The 22,443-nt window shown below is 35.2% G+C and overlaps 1 protein-coding gene across 4 annotated transcripts in view; it reads left to right on the forward strand.

Annotated features, from left to right (window-relative positions):
• LOC133635655 (serine/threonine-protein kinase 33-like) overlaps positions 1 to 22,443 on the forward strand; it is a 55,986-nt gene that overhangs the window by 13,286 nt on the left and 20,257 nt on the right. The window contains exons 1-5 of one of the 4 annotated variants that reach the window (XM_062028907.1): positions 101 to 248; positions 19,631 to 19,735; positions 20,160 to 20,273; positions 20,358 to 20,462; positions 20,555 to 20,693. In XM_062028907.1, coding sequence (XP_061884891.1) covers positions 19,631 to 19,735; positions 20,160 to 20,273; positions 20,358 to 20,462; positions 20,555 to 20,693 — 463 coding nt within the window. In that variant the 5' untranslated portion in view covers positions 101 to 248. Of the gene's footprint in view, positions 1 to 100; positions 249 to 454; positions 554 to 19,630; positions 19,736 to 20,159; positions 20,274 to 20,357; positions 20,463 to 20,554; positions 20,694 to 22,443 lie in introns of those variants that run through there. The other 3 variants (XM_062028892.1, XM_062028901.1, XM_062028909.1) reach the window with 3 other exon arrangements.

A 22,443-nucleotide genomic window follows, 5' to 3' on the forward strand; every position in this document is an offset into this window, starting at 1 on the left:
TGTTTTTGATCCCAGCCTGTCCATTCGTCACAGCAAACAGATCGATGCACGCCGCTCCTCATGTTGATATAATTTCATTAAGCCCCTTTGTTATGGGACATTATCTACCAAACACATGCTTTGCCGGCTTTGTGCTTGTGTCCAAGTTGCAGTGTTCATCTTTGACATAACCATTAAAACATGCCGTCCATTAGGCGTTCTCACAGTGGGGGTGTATTTTTAGAGGAAAGCAGGCGAAACCAACACCGGTAGGTTGATGCTTCCTGTAAACAAACCAGCTTCTTTCTCACTTTTACCTAAAACCTGACACGTCTGGTGTTTTGTAAATGGTTTTGTTTCTTTTGTCTTTATTGAGTTGGGAAAGAGCCACAGAAATAGAAGGCGCCGTTAAAAAACATAAACGACAGGTCATTGGACGAAGCTTCGGTCTGTCAAATCCTATAGCCAATTACATAACTCTAATGACGTAATGCGTGAATACTTAAAGTACTCCTGGCCCTAATCCTAAATTGATAGGTCTTCAAATATGCCGTCAAGGCGAAGATTTACGGAGGTAAGTTGACATAGTATTTTCTTTTTTTTTTTTTTAAATGAATGTGAAATACAATAGGATATAGAATGCAATAATGTTATATTAATGAATGGTCCTATATAGTAATGTGCCCCTCAATCCAGTAATATGATCAACACCAATACTGTGTTTTAATGTTGTGAAAATGCATGTAATATCAATATACACTAAAATAATAATAAACATTTTGTTTCACGCATTTTATTATCTACTTCATGTAAGCTAAATTGTAGCATTATATATGGCACACATCGAAAATACTTAACATACTTCAATACTTAACTTCAATTTAACCTGACTAGAACATGTATGTGTATATATATACTGTATATACAGTATGTATTTATATATATATATATATATGTGTGTGTGAGTGTGAGTGTGAATGTTGTCTGTCTATCTGTGTTGGCCCTGCGATGAGGTGACGACTTGTCCAGGGTATACCCCGCCTTCCGCCCGATTGTAGCTGAGTTAGGCTCCAGCGCCCCCGCGACCCCGAAGGGAATAAGCGGTAGAAAATGGATGGATATATATATCTATATATATATATATATATATATATATATATATATATATATATATATATATATATATATATATATATATATATATATATATATATATATATATATATATATATATATATATATATAGGCCGCAAATTTTAAGGTCAAGGCAAGTGTTGCCTCAAAGGAGGGCTCATGTTTTAGGGCACCAAGGCAAACATTATTTGATTTTGAGGCAGGGGCTCCAAAGCGCATGTATATGTATATTTATATATATATATATACACATACATACATTATCTGAAAACAATTAGCATAGTGTCCCCTTAAGCCGGCCTACCTGGCCGGTCTACAGGGCATATGCCTGACCTTAAATTCACCGAACACCTGACATCTCTCTCGGAAAATCTCAAAACAACTCAGCTGTTCTCGTTGACGGTTAACCTTTGACACGCTCTTCCAAAATGGCTGCGCTCATGTTGTTTATACGGATTAATGTTAATTATGCGATGTCTTAAACAGTTGAAAATGTAAGAAAAAAAGTAATGTTGCGGTGTTTTTATCAATTTATTCGACGAAACAATTATGTTACAATTGTCCATTATAGGGATGTCACGGTATGAACATTTCTTATAACGGTTATTGTGACCAAAATTATCACGGTTATTATTATCGCGGCAATTTTAAATGTGCTCAAAATCTACTTATACTGGAATCCTTTAACCAAGTTAAATTTTTTTAAAACACAAACACATTCAAAATGTATATATGTACCTCAAGTAGAAAGTTGAATGTGCATATGGAAGCAACACAAGCATTATAAACAAAGTAATATGGCAGAAACAAAATAATATAAAAAATAAATACAAATAAATGTGAAAAATTCGCAAGATGGCACCTATGGATATAAGACGTAACTGCACTTTTTGTCCATATAGATAAAAATAATGTTAATATATGAGGTCAAGTCTTATACATAGGACTGCATGGTTATGGGCAAAATAATAATTAAGATTATTTTTGTCAATATTGAAATTAATTAAATTAATCATGACTATTCACTATGTTTGGTAAAACAGTGTTGGTGTGTGAACGCGACGCCATCATGTAATTTGTAATATCTAATAAAAATGCTCTAGATTCTGGATTTTGTAGACATCAAATATTGTTCTCCTCCTTGCGCTCTTAATCGCACACCGAGACTCCACGGAAGTATAAGCGATTGAAACGGAATGATCAGCTCCGTTAGCTCGGAGGGAACATTTTCAAAACAAAGTCCATGGAGTCGCCGCCATGTTTCCCTAAACGCACAGTTCTAGTGCACATGCGCAGGCCCTGCATCGCTTCAGTATTCAGGAAGTAAGCAGTTGCCTGAAATGCATTAATAAATGACTGCTTTTTGGTAATTAAACATTTAAACTGTGTTACTAACCCTCTGGAATTTTACCGCTGTCTATCATTATACCGTTTATCCTTGCATCCCTAGTCCATTAACAAGTAAAAAGTCAAGGGCGGTCACGTCATGTTGTTGCCGTAAGTGTTGGTAAAAAAAATGTAGGGCATTACAGCAAATCACAAGGGCGGTTGCGGAAAATGCTGCGGTTGCCGTGTTTCAATTCAAGCCCTGTATATACTATATATATATATATATATTTTTATTTATTTTTATTTTATATATATATATATATATATATATATATATATATATATATATATATATATATATATATATATATATATATATATATATATATATATATATATATATATATATATATATATATATATATATATATATATATATACCGTGTATATATATATTAGGGCTGCGAATCTTTGGGTGTCCCACGATTGGATTCAACATTTATCAACTAATTGCAATAATGTAAATTTGTTTTAACTATTAAATGAACCAAAAATATGACTTATTTTATCTTTGTGAAAATATTAAACACAGTGTGTTGTCAAGCTTATGAGATATCGTGATGCAAGTGTAAGCCACTGTGATACTATTGTTCTTTTTTTTTTTTTTTCATAAATGTCTAATGATAATATCAATGACGGATTTTTAATCACTGCTATGTTGAAATTGTAACTAATATTGATACTGTTGTTGATAATATTCATTTTTGTTTCACTACTTTTGGTTTGTTCTGTGTCGTGTTTGTGTCTCCTCTCAATTGCTCTGTTTATTGCAGTTCTGAGTGTTGCTGGGTCGGGTTTGGTTTTGGAATTGGATTGCATTGTTATGGTATTGCTGTGTATTGTTTTGTTGGATTGATTAATTAAAAAAAAAAATTAATTAAAAAAAAAAAAAAAAAAAAATCGTTTTTTAAAAATGAGAATCGATTCTGAATCGCACAACGTGAGAATCGCGATTCGAATTCGAATCGATTTTTTCCCACACCCCTAATATATATATATATATATATATATATATATATATATATATATATATATATATATATATATATATATATATATATATATTATATATATATATATATATATATATATATATATGTATATGTATATGTATATGTATATATATATATATATATATATATATACATTTATATATATATATATATATATATATATATATATATATATGTATATGTATATGTAATATATATATATATATATATATATATATATATATATATATATATATATATATATATATATATATATATTAGGGCTGCAACAACTGATCGACTAAATCGATTATAAAAATAGTTGGCGATTAATTTAGTCATCGATTCGTTGGATCTATGCTATGCGCATGCGCTGAGGCAATGTTTTTTTGTGTGGTTTTTTTAACCTTTATTTATAAACTGCAACATTTACAAACAGCTGAGAAACAATAATAAAAATAATAGGGGTGTAACGGTACGTGTATTTGTATCGAACCGTTTCGGTACGGGGGTTTGGGTTCGGTGCGGAGGTGTACCGAACGAGTTTCCACAAGGACATATTAAGTAGCGTACTGCACGTTTTGTAAACAATACTCAAAATGCCGGACATTTGAGGCATCCAAGAAACTCCGCCCCGACAGCCCCGCAAAAGAGGACATGTCCAGCGAAAAGAGGACGCATGGTCAGTCTATCGTAGCCCGTTAGCTGCTAGCATGCTAGCAAAAGAGAACATGTCCAGCGAAAAGAGGACGCATGGTCAGTCTATCGTAGCCCGTTAGCTGCTAGCATGCTAGCAAAAGAGAACATGTCCGGTGAAACCGATCGCTGCTAGCATGCTAGCAGTGACAGGGCTAGGTCCTGACCATACGTCCTCTTTTCACCGGACACGTCCTCCCCCGCAGGCCGTCCGGGCGGTGCCCCCAAACGCTTCAAATGTCTGGCATTTTGAGTTAGGGTTGCGTGTATTTTCAATGTATGTTCAGGGTTAAGAAGGTTAAAAACAAAACAAATTGTGGCGCAGCAGCATTCGTGAGGGAGGGGGAGAGACAGAGAGAGCGAGAGAGTTGTGACAAACACGCATGCGTCGTCAGGCTCTGCTTTTTATCCATAGATTTATCAGATTTAATTTTTTATTATCTATAGCAGGGGTGTCAAAAGTGTGCATTTTTGTATCATTTTCCTTGTTTTATTTGGCAAATTGAAAGAACATGGCGCCAGTATGCTGTTTTTTTTCAATAAAATACTGGAAAGGATAGAAATGTAGTTTGTCTCTTTTATCCGATTATTAATTGATTAATCGAAGTAATAATCGACAGATTAAACGATTATCAAATTAATCATTAGTTGCAGCCCTACTATATATATATATATATATACATATATATATATATATATATATATATATATATATATATATATATATATATATATATATATATATATATATATATATATATATATATATATATATATATATATATATATATATATATATATATCAGTGGTTCTTAACCTTGTTGGAGGTACTGAACCCCACCAGTTTCATATGCACATTCACTGAACCCTTCTTAGTGAAAAATTAAATGTTTAATTTTTTTTTTGTTCAAATTCAAGACAAAGTTATGTTTTTTTTTACTAGTGCACAAAATGAAACGTGCATGAACATCACCTTGTTCAAAGAACAAAACCAACACAGTGCATGAACTCACAACAAATTACACACTTGCAAATCAGATGGAAAATTAGAGGGAACATTGTTTGGGGGTATCCATAATACTTAGACTTAGACTTCCTTTTTATTGTCATTCAAATGTTAACTTTACAGTACAGATACGCCGATATGGAGAAGTTTTTATTTACACGATTGATTGATTGAATGAAACTTGTATTAGTAGATTGCACAGTACAGTACATATTCCGTACAATTGACCACTAAATGTTAACACCCGAATACGTTTTTCAACTTGTTTAATTAAGTCGGGGTCCACGTTAATCAATTCATGAGTCTGGTGTGTCTTGACCGCTGCGGCGGAGGCTCTGCCGAACCCCTGAGGCCGACTCACCGAACCCCTAGGGTTCGATCGAACCCAGGTTAAGAACCACTGATATATATATATATATATATATATATATATATATATATATATATATATATATATATATATATATATATGTATATATATATATATATATATATATATATATATATATATATATATATATATATATATATATATATATATATATATATATATGTATATGTATATGTATATGTATATATATATGTATATATATATATATATATATATATATATATATATATATATATATATATATATATATATATATATATATATATATATATATATATATATATATGTATATCTATCCCGCGACCCCGAGAGGGACAAGCGGTATAAAATGGATGAATGGATATATATACGTATGCATATATATATATATATATATATATATATATATATATATATATATATATATATATATATATATATATATATATATATATACTGTATGTATATATATATATATATATATATATATATATATATATATATATATATATATATATATATATATATATATATATATATATATACACATACATACATACATACATAAGGGGTGTGGGGAAAAAAATCGATTCTCACGCTATGCGATTCAGAATCGATTCTCATTTTTAAAAAATCGATTATTTTTTATTTTTTCATTGTATTTTTTTTATTTGTTTTTATTTTTTAATTAATCAATCCAACAAAACAATACACAGTAATACCATAACAATGCAATCCAATTCCAAAACCAAACCCGACCCAGCAACACTCAGAACAGCAATAAACAGAAGTAAGACAACTTGCACTGAGCCTAATCTATAAAATCCGCTACACCTCCCTGATACCTAAGTACATGTCAAACTACTTCCTTAACGTAAATGACCGCCATAACCACAACACCAGGGGGAGCTCCACTAACCACGTTAAACCCAGATTCCGATCTAACAAAGGTCTTTAACTCATTCTCTTTCTATGCCACATCAATGTGGAATGCACTCCCAACAGGTATAAAATAAAGGGCATCTCTATCGTCCTTCAAAACCGCACTAAAAGAACACCTCCAGGCAACTTCAACCCTAAACTAACCCTCCCTTCCACATCCCACCTCCCCGGTTTAAAGTTAAAGTTAAAGTACCAATGATTGTCACACACACACTAGGTGTGGCGAAATTATTCTCTGCATTTGACCCATCACCCTTGATCACCCTCTGGGAGGTGAGGGGAGCATTGGGCAGCAGCGGTGGCCGCGCCCGGGAATCATTTTTGGTGATTTAACCCCCAATTCCAACCCTTGATGCTGAGTGCCAAGCAGGGAGATAATGGGTCCCATTTTTATAGTCTTTGGTATGACTCGGCCAGGGTTTGAACTCACAACCTACCCATCTCAGGGCGGACACTCTAACCACTAGGCCACTGAGTAGGTTTGTAAATAATCAAATGTAAATAATCAAATGTAGATACTTATTCTTATGCTTTCTGATCTCTCTCTCTCTCTTTCTCTCTCTCTCTCTCTCTCTCTCTCTCTCTCTCTCTCTCTCTCTCTCTCTCTCTCTCTCTCTCTCTCTCTATGTCCAGTACTTGCTTTACATATCCTACCAAATCAGTGCTACACTCCTACACTGTTCCAATGTCCATTTCTCTGATGATGCAATTGTTGATGACTGAAGTGTTAATATCAACCAAACCTAACCCCCCACCCCTTCCACATCCCACACCCTGGATTGTAAATAATGTAAATAATCCTTCGTATATACATTGATGATTATCTTGTGTGATGACTGTATTATGATGATAGTATATATCTGTATCATGAATCAATTTAAGTGGACCCCGACTTAAACAATTTGAAAAACTTATTCGGGTGTTACCATTTAGTGGTCAATTGTACGGAATATGTACTGCACTGTGCAATCTACTAATAAAAGTTTCAATCAATCAATCAATCAAATTGAGAGGAGACACAAACACGACACAGAACAAACCAAAAGTAGTGAAACAAAAATGAATATTATCAACAACAGTATCAATATTAGTTACAATTTCAACATAGCAGTGATTAAAAATCCCTCATTGACATTATCATTAGACATTTATACATTTAAAAAAAAAAGAACAATAGTGTCACAGTGGCTTACACTTGCATCGCATCTCATAAGCTTGACAACACACTGTCCAATATTTTCACAAAGATAAAATAAGTCATATTTTTGGTTCATTTAATAGTTAAAACAAATTTAAGTTATTGCAATCAGTTGATAAAACATTGTCCTTTACAATTATAAAAGCTTTTTACAAAAATCTACTACTCTGCTTGCATTTCTAGCAGACTAGGGTAGATCCTGCTGAAATCCTATGTATTGAATGAATAGAGAATCGTTTTGAATCGGGAAAATATCGTTTTTGAATCGAGAATCGCGTTGAATCGAAAACAATCGATTTAGAATCGAATCGTGACCCCAAGAATCGATATTGAATTGAATCGTGGGACACCCAAAGATTCGCAGCCCTAATATATATATATACATACATATATATATATATATATATATATATATATATATATATATATATATATATATATATATATATATATATATATATATATATATATATATATATATATATATATATATATACAGTATATACTGTATATGTGTATATATATATATATATATATATATATATATATATATATATATATATATATATATATATATATATATACATATACAGTATATACTATATATATATATATATATATATATATATATATATATATATATATATGTATATACAATATATATATATATATATATATATATATATATATATATATATATATATATATATATATATATATATATATACAATATATATATATATATATATATATATATATATATATATATATACATACAATATATACAATATATATATATATATATATATATATATATATATATATATATATATATATATATATATATATATATATATATATATATATATATGATGTTGATTTTGTAAATTTTTTTTATATGATTTTGGAAATACTGTATGTACAGTTTCCCTCGAAATTATTAAAGCTGAATCAATTTTTGTTTTGGTGGTTAATTGAAAATTGCTGCAAGTTTAGTACAATTTAACATTTTTGAAAACGGTACTTGGCTTTCTGTTCACACACAAATGCTAATTTAGGTCACAATACATAGCTCCTTTTAATGCTTATGTTCTTCCTTTGTATGTATTCAATATTATTTCTTAAATATTATATATTAATATGTCAAATTATATTCAAGTGCGATAACAGGACCCCACTTTACTATTACTCAAAACATGTAGTTCCCCGATTTCTCAATTTAATGTTGTGGTTCTCATGGTTAAAATGTGTGCTAAAGTTAGGGGGTTATAGCATCACTTGTTTTATCAGCTCACACTGCAAACATGTTGGTGTAAAGTATATTTAAATATGTACAGATATTTACTGTCATTTTGATTAGTAAGGGAAATTGGAGTAAGATGTAAACTATGGCTGAATTCAACCCACTTTCTTTTCATGGAGGATTTAGGGTTTAAAGAGCATATCACTGCGTCCTTAGCGACAAGGGAAGTACATAGTCTCCTCTAAGCCCATCCCTCCTGATACGCTCCCTGCTGATACACTCATCACATGCATCTACCTTCCACAAATGAGATATGATTGTGGTGATTGAAATTTCCAGAGGCTGTCACAATCATTTTGATTTGAAAATAGACAGGAGATAATGGGAGAGACAGGCCTGTTATTAGAGCCCTGTCAGGGCTAAAATGATGCACCAAAGTGAAGAGGTTAAAGACACAGCTTCCTTGTTAATAATTAATTGCTGTGCGTGTGGTGGATCCACTTCATTGCTCCCAGTCATCACTTGATAATTGCTTTACATTTAATTTGGCTACAGTGACTGTTTTTCAAGGTGGTTAAATTGTGCTTCAAGTTAATATGGTCTCAGACAGAGACAGCAGTTTGGTCATAGACCAGTGATTAAAAAAATGACAAGGTAGACTGAAGGTATAAGTCAGTCATTGAGTTACGGTTGCACATGTAATTCACACAGCTAACCTAACCTACAGTATAAATGTCATCAATGCTGATAGAAAGAAATGTATAGGAGTATAAGTGAATATTCTGGTTATCATATTGCCTTTGAGATGCTGCGTGCGTGACAGTGATACATTTAAATAATCCATCCATCCATTTTCTACCGCTTGTCAATCATTTATTAAATGTATTTTAGATACAATCATATAGTTAAATGTTATCACATTTTTTGTTTTGTGCTCTATACAGTAAGCTGTGAAATTTGTGTGAAAAGTCAAATTTGGAACGCCGTAATTTGTTAAAGGTAGGCCTGGGCCAATAAACTTTATATTTGCTGATGTTGCTCTGTTGTTGTTGTTGTTGTTGTGTTTGCTGTTGTTGTTTTTGTCTCTCTGTCTAATCCCCCTCTTGTCCCCACAATTCCCCCCTCTGTCTTCCTTTTTCTCTCTTTCTATCCCCTCCTGCTCCGGCCCGGCTGCACCAAATGATAATATAAATACATTTAATAAAGTCAAAATACAAGTAAGGCAACAAGAGAAGTATCCTACACTTCTCTTTTGTAAAGTAAATCTGAACAGCCGATATGGGCATCTACATCTGCTATATGATTTGCCCGAGAAGCTGGGCAGGACATTATAAAAAAAAAAAAAAAAAAAAAAAAAAAAAAAACTTTATATTGTCGCGCAAATAACTGCCGATAAACGATATTATTATTAGCACTATTGTAATCATATTACATAATAATAAAAATGCAAGTAACCCTTTCAAACGCAATACACTTTTAGATACTTATTAGTATTTTTAAAATTGTAATTATAAGGTCCAGAGTTGTATTTTTTCTAAATAAGTTGTCTGTCTATCTGTGTTGGCCCTGTGACAAGGTGGTGACTTGTCCAGCTCCCTCTTAGTGGTAGAAAGTGGATGAATGGAAGTAAACAAACAATAAAAAAAAGGATTTGCAAATCTTTGTTAGCAAAAATGTAACTTATGTAATATTGAACATCATTAAGTGCTGTTTTCTCCACAGTTAAAAAAAAAAACGGGTCTTATTTTTTTAGATCACTATCCAAATTATTTGGCATACTGGCTTGTTTGTCTGTGTTGATGGGCTCATCCATCCATCCATCCATTTTCTACCGCTTGTCAATTTCGGGGTCGCGGGGGGTGCTGGAGCCTATCTCAGCTGCAGTCGGGCGGAAGCCGGGGTACACCCTGGACAAGTCGCCACCTCATCACAGGGCAAACACAGATAGACAGACAACATTCACACTCACATTCACACACTAGGGCCAATTTAGTGTTGCCAATTAACCTATCCCCAGGTGCATGTCTTTGGAGGTGGGAGGAAGCCGGAGTACCCGGAGGGAACCCACGCAGTCACGGGGAGAACATGCAAACTTCACACAGAAATATTCTGAGCCCGGGATTGAACTCAGGACCTTCGTATTGTGAGGCACATGCACTAACCCCAGTGTCACGGTGCTGTTGATGGGCTCATGTTGCTCCTAAATATTACCACACAGGCACATTTGGCTTTGTGATAATATTTCTTCATCCCGCGGGTGGGCTCGGTTGGTAGAGCGGTTGTGCCAGCATCTTGAAAGTTCCAAGTTCGATCTCTGCTTCTGCCATCCTAGTCACTTCCGTTGTGTCCTTGGGCCAGACACTTTACCCACCTGCTCCCAGTGCCACCTACACTGGTTTAAACGTTGCTTAAAGATGTAGATAATGGGTTTCATTATTTAAAGTGCTTTGAGTCTCTAGAGAAAAGCGCTATATAAATATAATTCACTTCACTTCACTACCTTGCAGTGCTTCTCACTAGGGGACCAGGAAAGCAGGGACGTGGTTGTTGTGATAGCTCGACAGGGTGATGTTACTGTTGTATTATTGCTTGCTACTAAAAGTAAAGTTGTTTATCAAGGCAAAACTGCCGTGAGTGTTGCCGTTCAGCACCTGTTATTAATGGCAGGACCGAGTTTATTTGCTTCTGCTCCTCTGGAAGGACAGAATAAACTGTTTGGTCATTTGCTTTATTACAACGTCCTTTATCACGTGATTACGCACAGATTCACGAGATCTCGTACCGTCCACGCTATTTTGCTGCAAGATGGAGTCGCAACAGAACGGCGGCGGGGATAACTCCACTGTGAATAGCGGCACTGTGCCAACGTTTAGCCTCCGTTCCGCATTCAGTGGAAATCCGGGGTTACAGGCTGCTGCGTATGTTGGATTTAACTCCTGTTTGGCCTGGTGATGCTTTGTGTTGTGTAGGACTGTGCTGCATGTGGGACTCAGGCGTTTCATACGAGACAGATTTAAACCCACCACTGGTTAAAGAAGCCACAATGACATGAAAATCGCTCTGAGGAAAAGAGATGCGACCGTCGGGGCATATTGGCCGTGACGCATATCATTTTGCAAGGGACACACGGCCAAACAGAGGGGCAACGAGAGCCATGGCCGTCGTGAAATTCCTGCCCTGGTTACAACAACAGAATACAACAGACGGGATTGCAGTGTGCATGTGTAACCAATGTCAGTTAGTGTGGTAGTGAGATAGTAAATTGGTTAAACACACTCCCAGCCACCTTAAGAGCTGTGTGGGTTGACAGTCCATGACTTTTAGCTTGCTAATTAGCATTGTTCATCTTAACTGTTAATCAGTGGGGATTTGTGATTGTCAGTTCGAGCCTGTTGTGTGCATAGACGGACTGGGCGGGATGTCACTTCCACATGTGTCCCACTCTTTTTGAAAATGATTTTCATTTATCCATATTTTGTTTGCTAATCAAGCACGCGGGTAAGCCAGCGTCAGTGGCAGTAAAATCAAAGCAATCTATTCATGTAGAAGTAACCCAGCAAGCATAAGACTTGATACTTGACCAACACAACGTTGATTATACATACATGTCCTTTAAAACTGACGTTGCAAAATAGTTGTATTTGTGAATTGAGACAACATTGGTCAAATCAACGTCACAACCTGTCATTGAATAAACGTCGTCAAAACGCATGTTGTTTCAACGTTGTATTTGTGTTGTAAAATATTGTTTGGAAAATGCCCACCCATCCATCCATTTTGTACCGCTCACCAAAATTCAATGATCAAATCAACGTCAGAACCAAACATTGATTAAACGTTGTTAAAAAGCATGTTGTTCTAATGTTAAGTTTGAGTTTCTCAACATCAGGACCTAATTCAAAAAGTTCTCAGCGTTATTTTAATGTCTTGTGCCTGCGGGGAAACTATCAATTTTCTTCTTCAATGTTCTTTTTTGGTATGTATTCATGGTTAGCTTGTCACGCGGGTTGGAGATATGGCCTTTTATTAATATCTCGATATTTTTAGGCCATGTCGCGATACACGATATATATCGCGATAATTTGCCTTAGCCTTGAATGAACACTTGATGCATATAATCACACCAGTATGATCATTCTATGTGTCTACATTAAAACATTATTGTTCATACTGCATTAATATATGCTCATTTTTAACTTTCATGCAGGGAGGGAAACCACAACTAAGTCAATTTACCAAAACTGTATTTATTAAATAAGCAGTGGCACAAACATTCATGTCATTTCAAAACAGAAAGTGCAAGATTGTCAGAGACATTTTAAAACAAGCTATGAGTACACTTTTGTACATGATGTCACTAAGATAACTTATCAAAACAACACTAACTTAAAGTGCACTTTTTGTACAGAACACCACTACAATAGTTTAAAACAAATAAAGTGCACTTTTGTGCATGTTGTCACACAAGATATTTCAAAAAGTGTAAAATAAAAATGAGCTGCAGAATAGGAAATCAAATAGTGTATGTCCTTCGCTATGTGGTAGGTTACTGCGGACGTGGTGTTGACTATTGTTTTCATAGGGTTTTTTATCTGGAAATGGTTGCTTGGCCATTTTGTTGGTGTGGCACCGAACAGAGATGTTGTCATGCGGAGTTTCAAGCACTCTTCATTCTCTAGCGGGTGACTTTTCAAAATAATGCTACTAATTAGCAGTGGTGCTACTTTTTGTAGCAACACTTTTGCCGCATACTTGTTCAACATCTTCCCGCTTGAAGCCAAACCACCGCCAGACGATGGACCCTGTGCTGTTTTTCTTGGGAATTAATTCTTCCTTCATTTGTTACCAGATTCGCACCTTCTTTCTATCGTATTACCACTCGCACCATTCCGCTTGCATCACAGCTAACGTTACCATGCCGCTACCTCTCTGCTCCGCGAGGGCGTATGATGTTGCATGCGCGACAGTATATGACGTATGTAAGAAGGTGCACTTGTTTTATGTCTCTGTGAGAAGGAGAGACAAGAAAGACTGAGAAGAGCCTTGGTGTAATGCCCACAGCTAAAAGCAACTGCGTAAGAACGTATACTCGAATATCACGATATAGTCATTTTCTATATCACACAGAGACAAACTCGCGATATATCGAGTATATTCGATATATCGCCCAGCCCTAACGCAGGTACAAAGTGCCTCCCCCTAACTTTCCCTTGCCTTTCTCTCGCTCATCTAATCACCACTCAGAATTCAGTTTGTACACATTCACGTCCATACAGATCATTTGAAACAATACAACTCTTTAAAAAAAACACATTTTCTTCTTGTCGGTGTTACAAAAAAATCTCAGAGCTCTTTGAAGGGAGCCACGACAAGGAAGCTCAAGAACCACGAGTCGCTGATCCCTGCCTCTTCAAACTATACAGGACCATGGATGGGTAACGAATTTGGCACTTGGCAGGAAAAGAAGCATATATTTTTGTCTCACGCTTAAAATTGCTGTGTTCGACTTGTAGGCGGCTCACTGGCCCATTTTCACTTTGGCCCTTGGAAGCAAAAAGTTCGGGCACAAACCGTGTTCAGGCAATCTTACAATTTTCCATGCTGGATATAAAGTGCTCAAAAGTAAGGCTCAACCATTCAAAATACGCTGTCCCAATAATAATTTACATTGTATATACCGTATACATGGTTAGCATTTGCAGTTTTACAACAGTGATTAGGGCTAGGTGCTTATATGATCGGGATCGATGGTTGTGATTATTTTCAGGTCGATCCCGGTGATCAGTCGTTAGCATACATTATCTCGATCAAACGTGGTGGAGATGTCTTTTACAGGATACCGCAGTAGTAAACAGGAGGGAAGCAACAGTACTCGGTATAATCCTGCACCGGACAATCTGCCTTTACGGACCTTGGTCCTGTGTGTGTTTGTATACGTGTGTGTGAAAGTCAGGCTCTTCACAACGTAATTAATATCCAATCATCGTTGTGCCTCCTTCCCCTCACATGGCTGGAAGTGGAGCCCATGCAGAAGAACATAATAAAGAAATATGGCCAACACTAGCATACAGTGCATTCGGAAAGTAAGCTAGGCACATCCATATTTGTCAGCCTGGACTACTGCAATGCACTTTATGCTGGCATTAGCCAAAAAGCTCTCTCCCGGTTGCAGTTAGTCCAGAACGCGGCAGCACGACTTTTAACAGGGGCCAGGAAACGCGAGCATATAACCCCAATTCTTGAGACTTTGCACTGGCTCCCTGTTCATTTTAGAATTGATTTTAAAACCTTGCTGTTTGCTTTTAAAGCTTTACATGGACTGGCACCTCATTATATCTTGGACCTCATCCAAATTTACACTCCTGCGCGCGCTCTGAGGTACGAGAGCCTGCTCCAGCTCGTGGTGCCCAAGACGAGACTTAAAACCAGGGGAGACAGGGCCTTCTCTGTGGTCGGCCCTAAGCTCTGGAACACTCTGCCCCTCCATGTTCGAACTGCTCCCACAGTGGAGTGTTTTAAGTCTCGTCTTAAGACCCACTTTTATTCTTTGGCTTTTAACACTACGTGAGTTGTGTGGTCCTATGTGTTTTTAAAATGTTGATTTCTATTTATTGTTTTAATTGGTTTTACCCTTTAAAATCGTTTTTAATCATATTTATTTTTATATTGTTTTTATATTGGTTTTATGTTTATTTATTTTTTGTTTTTATTCAGTCATTGGTGGAGCTAAGGATAATATTTGAATATTGTTTTTAATATTGTTGTGCAGCACTTTGGAAACATTTCTGTTGTTTAAATGTGCTATACAAATAAAGTGGATTGGATTGGATTGGATCTTTGGGCAGTTTTGCCCATTCCTCTTTGCAGCACCTCTCAAGCTCCTTCAGGTTGAATGGGAAGCGTTTGTGCGCATCCATTTTCAGATCTCTCCAGAGATGTTAATCAGATTCAAGTCTGGGCTCTGGCTGTGCCATTGAAGGACATTTACTGAGTTGTCCTGAAGCCATTCCTTTGAGATATTGACTGTGTGCTTAGGGTTGTTGTCCTGCTGAAAGATGAGAGTGCGCTGGAGCAGGTTTCCATCCAGGATGTCTCTGTACATTGTTGTATTTATCTTTCCCTTATCATGACTAGTCTCCCAGTTCCTGCTGCTAAAGTCATCCCCACAGCATGATGCTGACACCACTATTATTCACTGTAGGGATTTTTATTGTGTGTAGAATTTTGAGTACAAAAATGAAATCATCACATTTTAGAATTAGGCTGTAATATTACAAAATGTGGAAAAATAAAGCGCTGTGAATACTTTCTGGATTTACTGTAGAAGTTGAAACACAACATTTAGAAGAAGGACCAATGTCTTCAGTGGCAGACTTTTGTCTCACTGACTGCTGAAGCGCACATTGTGGGGTGTGCGGTAATTCTGCTCTAAATGCGGACTTGCAGGCAGGCACAGAATGTCTTTGTGAATGAACTATTGATTTTGACTGGGAGAACACATTTATGTACTAAGTTAATCAGATTTTTTTTTTTTTTATATATATAAATATTTTTGAATCACAGTTATTGTTTGTTTTTGCTGTAAATCAACTCTTCAGATATATAACGTGCTAAAAACTGTACAGACACTTTTTGTTAACAATTTTTTTAGCTTGTGGATAAAAACTTTTTGTCCCTGAAATAATTATTAAACTTGTTTGATGTGTTGGTACACATTATTTTACAGTACGTCAAATTCAAACTGCACTTTAATGTATTTTCATTAGATATAAGCTACAGTAAAACTCCACCATCTTGGTTACCTCTTGCTGTTTGCCAAACCGCTGGTGAAAAGCACTGATGTATACTGTACAAGTAATGAAATAATATACAGTGTAAATCATTTAACATTTGAAAGTGTTAAGTAAATGTTACTTGAAATAAATGTCTTATAGTATTCAGTACACCAATGAGTTTTTCTTTACTGGAGAATGCAGTTTTTGATGACAAGCAATATTAACAAAACAACTTTGGGAGGAAAAAAAAGTTGTTTTCTTTACCCCCATAAAACATACCGAAAAACAACCAAAACCGTGGCCCTAAAATCAATGTACGGACCGTACTGTGGGTTACCTGTATCGTTGCACCTCTATAGTAAACAGAATCATAGATTTGAACAAAATGACAGAACATGCAGCTGAAGGCAGCAAAATAAATGTAAGCTCTAACTACGAATGGGAATTGATAATATTTTTCCGGTTCCGATTACACTTTTGATTCTTCTTAACAATTTGGTTTCTTATCAGTTTTCTTATTGATTCTTTTTTTGAAAAAGAAAGACAACAAACAGATGGATTAGCATCAACTTTTTTAGTGTAAGGGTAACATGACCTTATAAAGCCTGCAGTGAGGTCTTAAGAGGCACATTTTTAAAATTATATTTAATAAATAAATAATCTTCTGTAAACTATACAAAATAAATAATGTGGAAATTACACAAGAATGTAAAATTTAGTAACATGTGATATGAACTCATTACGTGCAAAGTGAGGTATGTCAAGACTTTATTCATTATAATTGATGGTTATTGCTGGTATCTTATGAAAACCTAGAATTTAAAATCTCAGAAAATGTGGGGTTTCAAAAACTAAGCCATGATCATCAAATTTATAAAAAATAATCGCTTGACATATCTCACTTTACATGTAATGAGTTAATATCACAGGTGCTAGCTTCACATTTGAAGTTGAATTGCTGACATTAAAGGACTTTTACACAAATTCTATTTGTTTTAGTTTCATCTTTCTAACATAATGACTTAGTCAAAATGTGGTTGGAAAAAAAAATGAAATTTTTCTCTTGACTATAATTGAATACTCACCTACCGAGAAAAAAAGGAGCGTGTACTGTGGCAAATGGGTTCAAGCCTTTGACCACAAACATATTCTCTGCTCTGTGAAATTCGTTTAGCAAAAGACGGGAACTGGAGCGAGTACTGCCTGCCTCGGAGACAGTCCGAATCTGTCTCTCCTCAATCTCATCTAAATAAGAAGGCATTCATTTGAATTCACCAGGTAATAGCGCTAACATGATAGGCGGTGTTTGTTAGTACCTGTTGTATTCAGATGACGTGCTCGCGTTATTGCTGCTGGGATAAGATCAAAGTGGTTCAAAAACGTATCATTCCTCTATAGTTATGCATGCTGTGTGTTCAAATGTTTCAGCATATTGCTCGTATGTTCTCTGAGTGATAAAATAGCAGCCTTGCGATTATTACAAGTTGTGTTATTGCGATCTTTTCTTGTAAAATACATCTTTATTGCAAAATTAATGATAGGTTTGCCATGCCAATTTAAGGCATGTATTATTACATTGTTAAGTTACTGTGTGGTTCCCATTAAGTTTGTTTTTTAGACTCAGTATGTTAATAAGATGTTCAACTAATCTTTAGTTTATTTAGGTTTAACTAGCAGGTTAAAACAATATAAAAAAATGGGGATATTAATCGAGATCAGATGATTTGAAAAAAAATAATCGTGATACATTTTTGTTCCATATCGCCCAGCACTGACGGTGATTTCAACACCTCCATATTTGGTAATGAGAACTACAACTAAGATGTACATTACAAACAAACAGCTGGTGTATAATAGGTACAATACTTACAGTACGAACACTTTTTAGGGCTCAACAAAAAACAAAACTGCCACATTCAACTTAAAGGCAAAGACTACTTTCCTCAATATGGCACCACACTTAAGACAAACTAAAAATTAATGCATACTGGCAAGAAATATGAGTGTAAGAAAAGATGTGATCAGCTCAGTGTTAAATAAGAAAACCATTTATTTTATTATTAACAAATGTACTTTTATTACCACACGAACACACACAAAAGTGCTGAAAAATGATACCAAATAGTACTGATATCAATTCTTATTTGCTGGGATTTGGTACTGCATCGGGTCAAATGTTAAACGCACCCAACTTAACCAACTATTAGCTTGATGTCAACTAGCAGTTAGATGAAATATAGGTTTTGCAATACTGTCGCTGTCCAAGAGTCTGCAGTTAATGATGATTGTATGTTTGTGCGCCTCATCAATATCAGTGTGCTCTTCTATTGTTAAGTGTATCGAAACAAACAATGAAAACCGCCTTTTGCTTTGTTATATTTTTAATGATTGTCTGTTTTGTTATTCGCTGCTGTGTTAAATATTTTTTCACAACATGTCTAAAACATTCTGTCTGATACTAATTTGATCTAATAACATTTGAATTGGAATTCATTTTGAGTATTTTTTTTCTGTCACTCCTGAGAGAACATCACTTGATCATATTGTTTGTGTTATGGAGGAAATATAATGAGAGGAAATTATATTTTTTTGTTTTAATTTGCTGATTTGTTTTGTGTATGCTTAGCATTCTGCAAGTTTTGTCATCAGTAACATATTTATCAATATGTTTTGTTTTCAATATTTAGATGATAACACAGTTAACAGGTTCTTTGGCAAAATATCACAACATGCAATTCCTACCCATATCAAATGCATCTGACAGCACCAGTAACACAAAAACAGAAAATTCAGAGTTTTACCATTTACATTTTTTTTTAGTAACATTCTAATGGATAGGTCTATTTTTCTTTTGCAGTCGATTTGGGTAAGACGAAATAAATACTGTATTTTTGCTTACACTCTAGATGGCCGAAGCAGCGTTTAGTGGGTTAGGGAAAAACACAGCATCAAGAGGCATCGCAGAGAGGGAAGTGCCTCACATACGTCTGGTTGGTGATTCCGATGTGGAGGTAAAGACCTTGTTTACTTAAATGTGTCACACCGAAAAAGCATTTATATTTTCACACCATTTGTATTAACAGATGATCTGAGTTAATTGTTTTGCTGTATAACGCACTATACTAGTAAATGTAACTTATCCTTTATTTAACTCACACAAAACACACTATTGGTTAGCTCACACAGATAATGAGTAAGTTAATTAGACCTGGGATAGAAACCAACTGCAGCAGCAAAGTCCTCATTTGTAACTTGAATTGATATGACTAGATTATGTGTTTCCAGAGATGTTTTTAATGTTTGGTTCATTTCTATGTTCAAGTAACCAAAGGCAAAATGAGCCTCAGTTATAAGCTCAGTAAAAATCATCTGGGGATTTTGACATGCGAATGTTAGCAAATGGAAATGATGAATTATTGTTTTCTCACCCAATAGGAAATATACGTATTTGGAAAAAAGTTGGGCCACGGTAGTTATGGGGTGGTGTATGCAGCCACACACATTAAAACACAGAGCCGATGGGCCATCAAAACTGTTTGCAAGGCAGAGGTGAGTTTTTCTGATGGCATACCATCAGAAAGTGGAGTTTTTGGACAGAAACAGACACTTTGATATGATTGTGTATCCTTTCAGCCAGGAAGTACAAAAATCAAAATGCTGGAGCAGGAAATCAAAATACTCAAACATGTGTACCACCCTCACATATTACGTTTGGAGGAAATCTATGAAACTGCTCAGGTAAATAAGCCTTGATGTCATTTACATCCAGCATCTTAATCATCACAGACTTTTACAGATTAAGTGGTGAGATGCATCTCTACTTTTTTAAGATGACATATTTGGTTACTGAGCTGTGTGTTGGAGGGGAACTGAAGCAGGCTTTACAACAGAAAAAGTTATTTCCAGAGGAGGAAGCAAAACACATCATCGGCTGTTTAGCTGACGCCATCACTTACCTTCACAAAAAAAGTAAGTAATTTATTATTAATTTCATGTAGTGCACCTAAATTGTGATAATTTGCACACTAGATAGAGGCTGGTACACACATAAATATTTTCTAAATGTGTATCTGTTACAAACCCCACACAAAGACAAAAATCAGACATTGCTCAGTCTTGATCTTTATGTGTGATTTGCTACAATAATATAAACAAAGCACAGAACACACGTGACGATTCTTTTCCACCAAGGAGCCAGACTCTAGTCATCTAAGCCCGATGTCTCGCGTGAACAAACATGATCTAAAGGGGTGGGCGTATCCATCTAAATAGCGATAGTTTAATTCCCAAGGTGGGTATTGGTATCGAACGACACTAGCGTGGTGGGATTGATCATTTTGCTGTAGTTTCTCTTTTATACATCCAGGAAATTACTCTGTTTTCTTCAGAGTTTATGCGACTGCAGCGTCTCTTCTAGTCTGTTATTGCAAACAGTGTTATTTTTCACAAATATCAGCGTGTCATGTTAGTTATTTTAGTGGTTTTCTTTACATTTTAAAATTAGTATTTTTGTTACCGTATTCTTTGGACTATTAGGCACATTTAAAATCTTTGCATTTTCTCAAAAATCATCAGTGCGCCTTATAACCTGGTGTGCCTAATGTACAGATTCATTCTGGTTGTGGTTACCGACCTCGAAGCAATTTTACTTGGCACATGGTGTCATGATAAGTGTGACCAGTAGATGGTAGTCACACATAGTAGATACTGCAAGATGACGCTAGCAGGCAAGCCCAAAACGTTGATGTTTTAATGAGAATATAGAACATTACACACAAGCACGGTGCTAAAAAATGTGTTAAAATTTCTTAGAACAACTTTGGTAAGCTACAAAGCCGCACCGCTTGATGGACTGTCAGAGCATTACTGCTATCGTAGTCATATGTGCTGTGCTTCAACATACGAGTATTATTATGGTGTGTGTATAAGGACCCCAATGTGGCACCTATTAGGAGACATATTATCTGGTGTTTTGTTTTGCAGTATTTTGCAAAACCAACTTGTTTTACCTATTGGTGCCTGTTGATGTGTATTTGGGATCTGTATAGGTCCTGAAAATTTGTGCGTGTCCGCCATTGTCGTCCGCGCCGAAGTCAATAAGCTCCTTCTTTTTATCTATTCTCTTGTTGTGGGACATTTATCCTCCGCTGTTGCCATTTCTGATACAAAGTAGCGTACAGTGCTAACTTATATCTATCTGTAGACTTGCTATGGAAGCGCTAAAAGTACAACAAGGATGATGGGGAAAAGACACTGTCGAAGTAGAGCCAAGTAATAAATAAGACCGCCCACAAAATGGTGCATCGTGAAGAGAAAGCGGCTTGAAGATTGTCTATAAAATATAACCTATGCAACATTTTGACCAAAGGACTACCATTCTGTAGACCACAAGGAAGTATTTTTAATGTAGAAAAAAACCCAATAATACGACCCCTTTAATGTACTTTATAATCCTGTGCGCCTTTTGTATGAATATAGACCTGAATAGACCCGCTCATCGGCAGTGCGCCTTATAATCCGGTGGGCCTATGGTTCGAAAAATACGGTACGTTGTTACTTTTGTTTACTTTTTGCAATGGTGACTTTTTTGTTCAAACAATTGTGCATTACATTGCTTTAAATTGTTGTATTAATTATGAAAATATTTTTATTTTCAGAACATATCTTTCCATAATCATAATCAACTAACTAGAGGCAAATTCACATTATTTTTTTAATG

Source organism: Entelurus aequoreus, linkage group LG02 (assembly GCF_033978785.1).
Source record: "Entelurus aequoreus isolate RoL-2023_Sb linkage group LG02, RoL_Eaeq_v1.1, whole genome shotgun sequence".
Classification (NCBI taxonomy): domain Eukaryota; kingdom Metazoa; phylum Chordata; class Actinopteri; order Syngnathiformes; family Syngnathidae; genus Entelurus; species Entelurus aequoreus.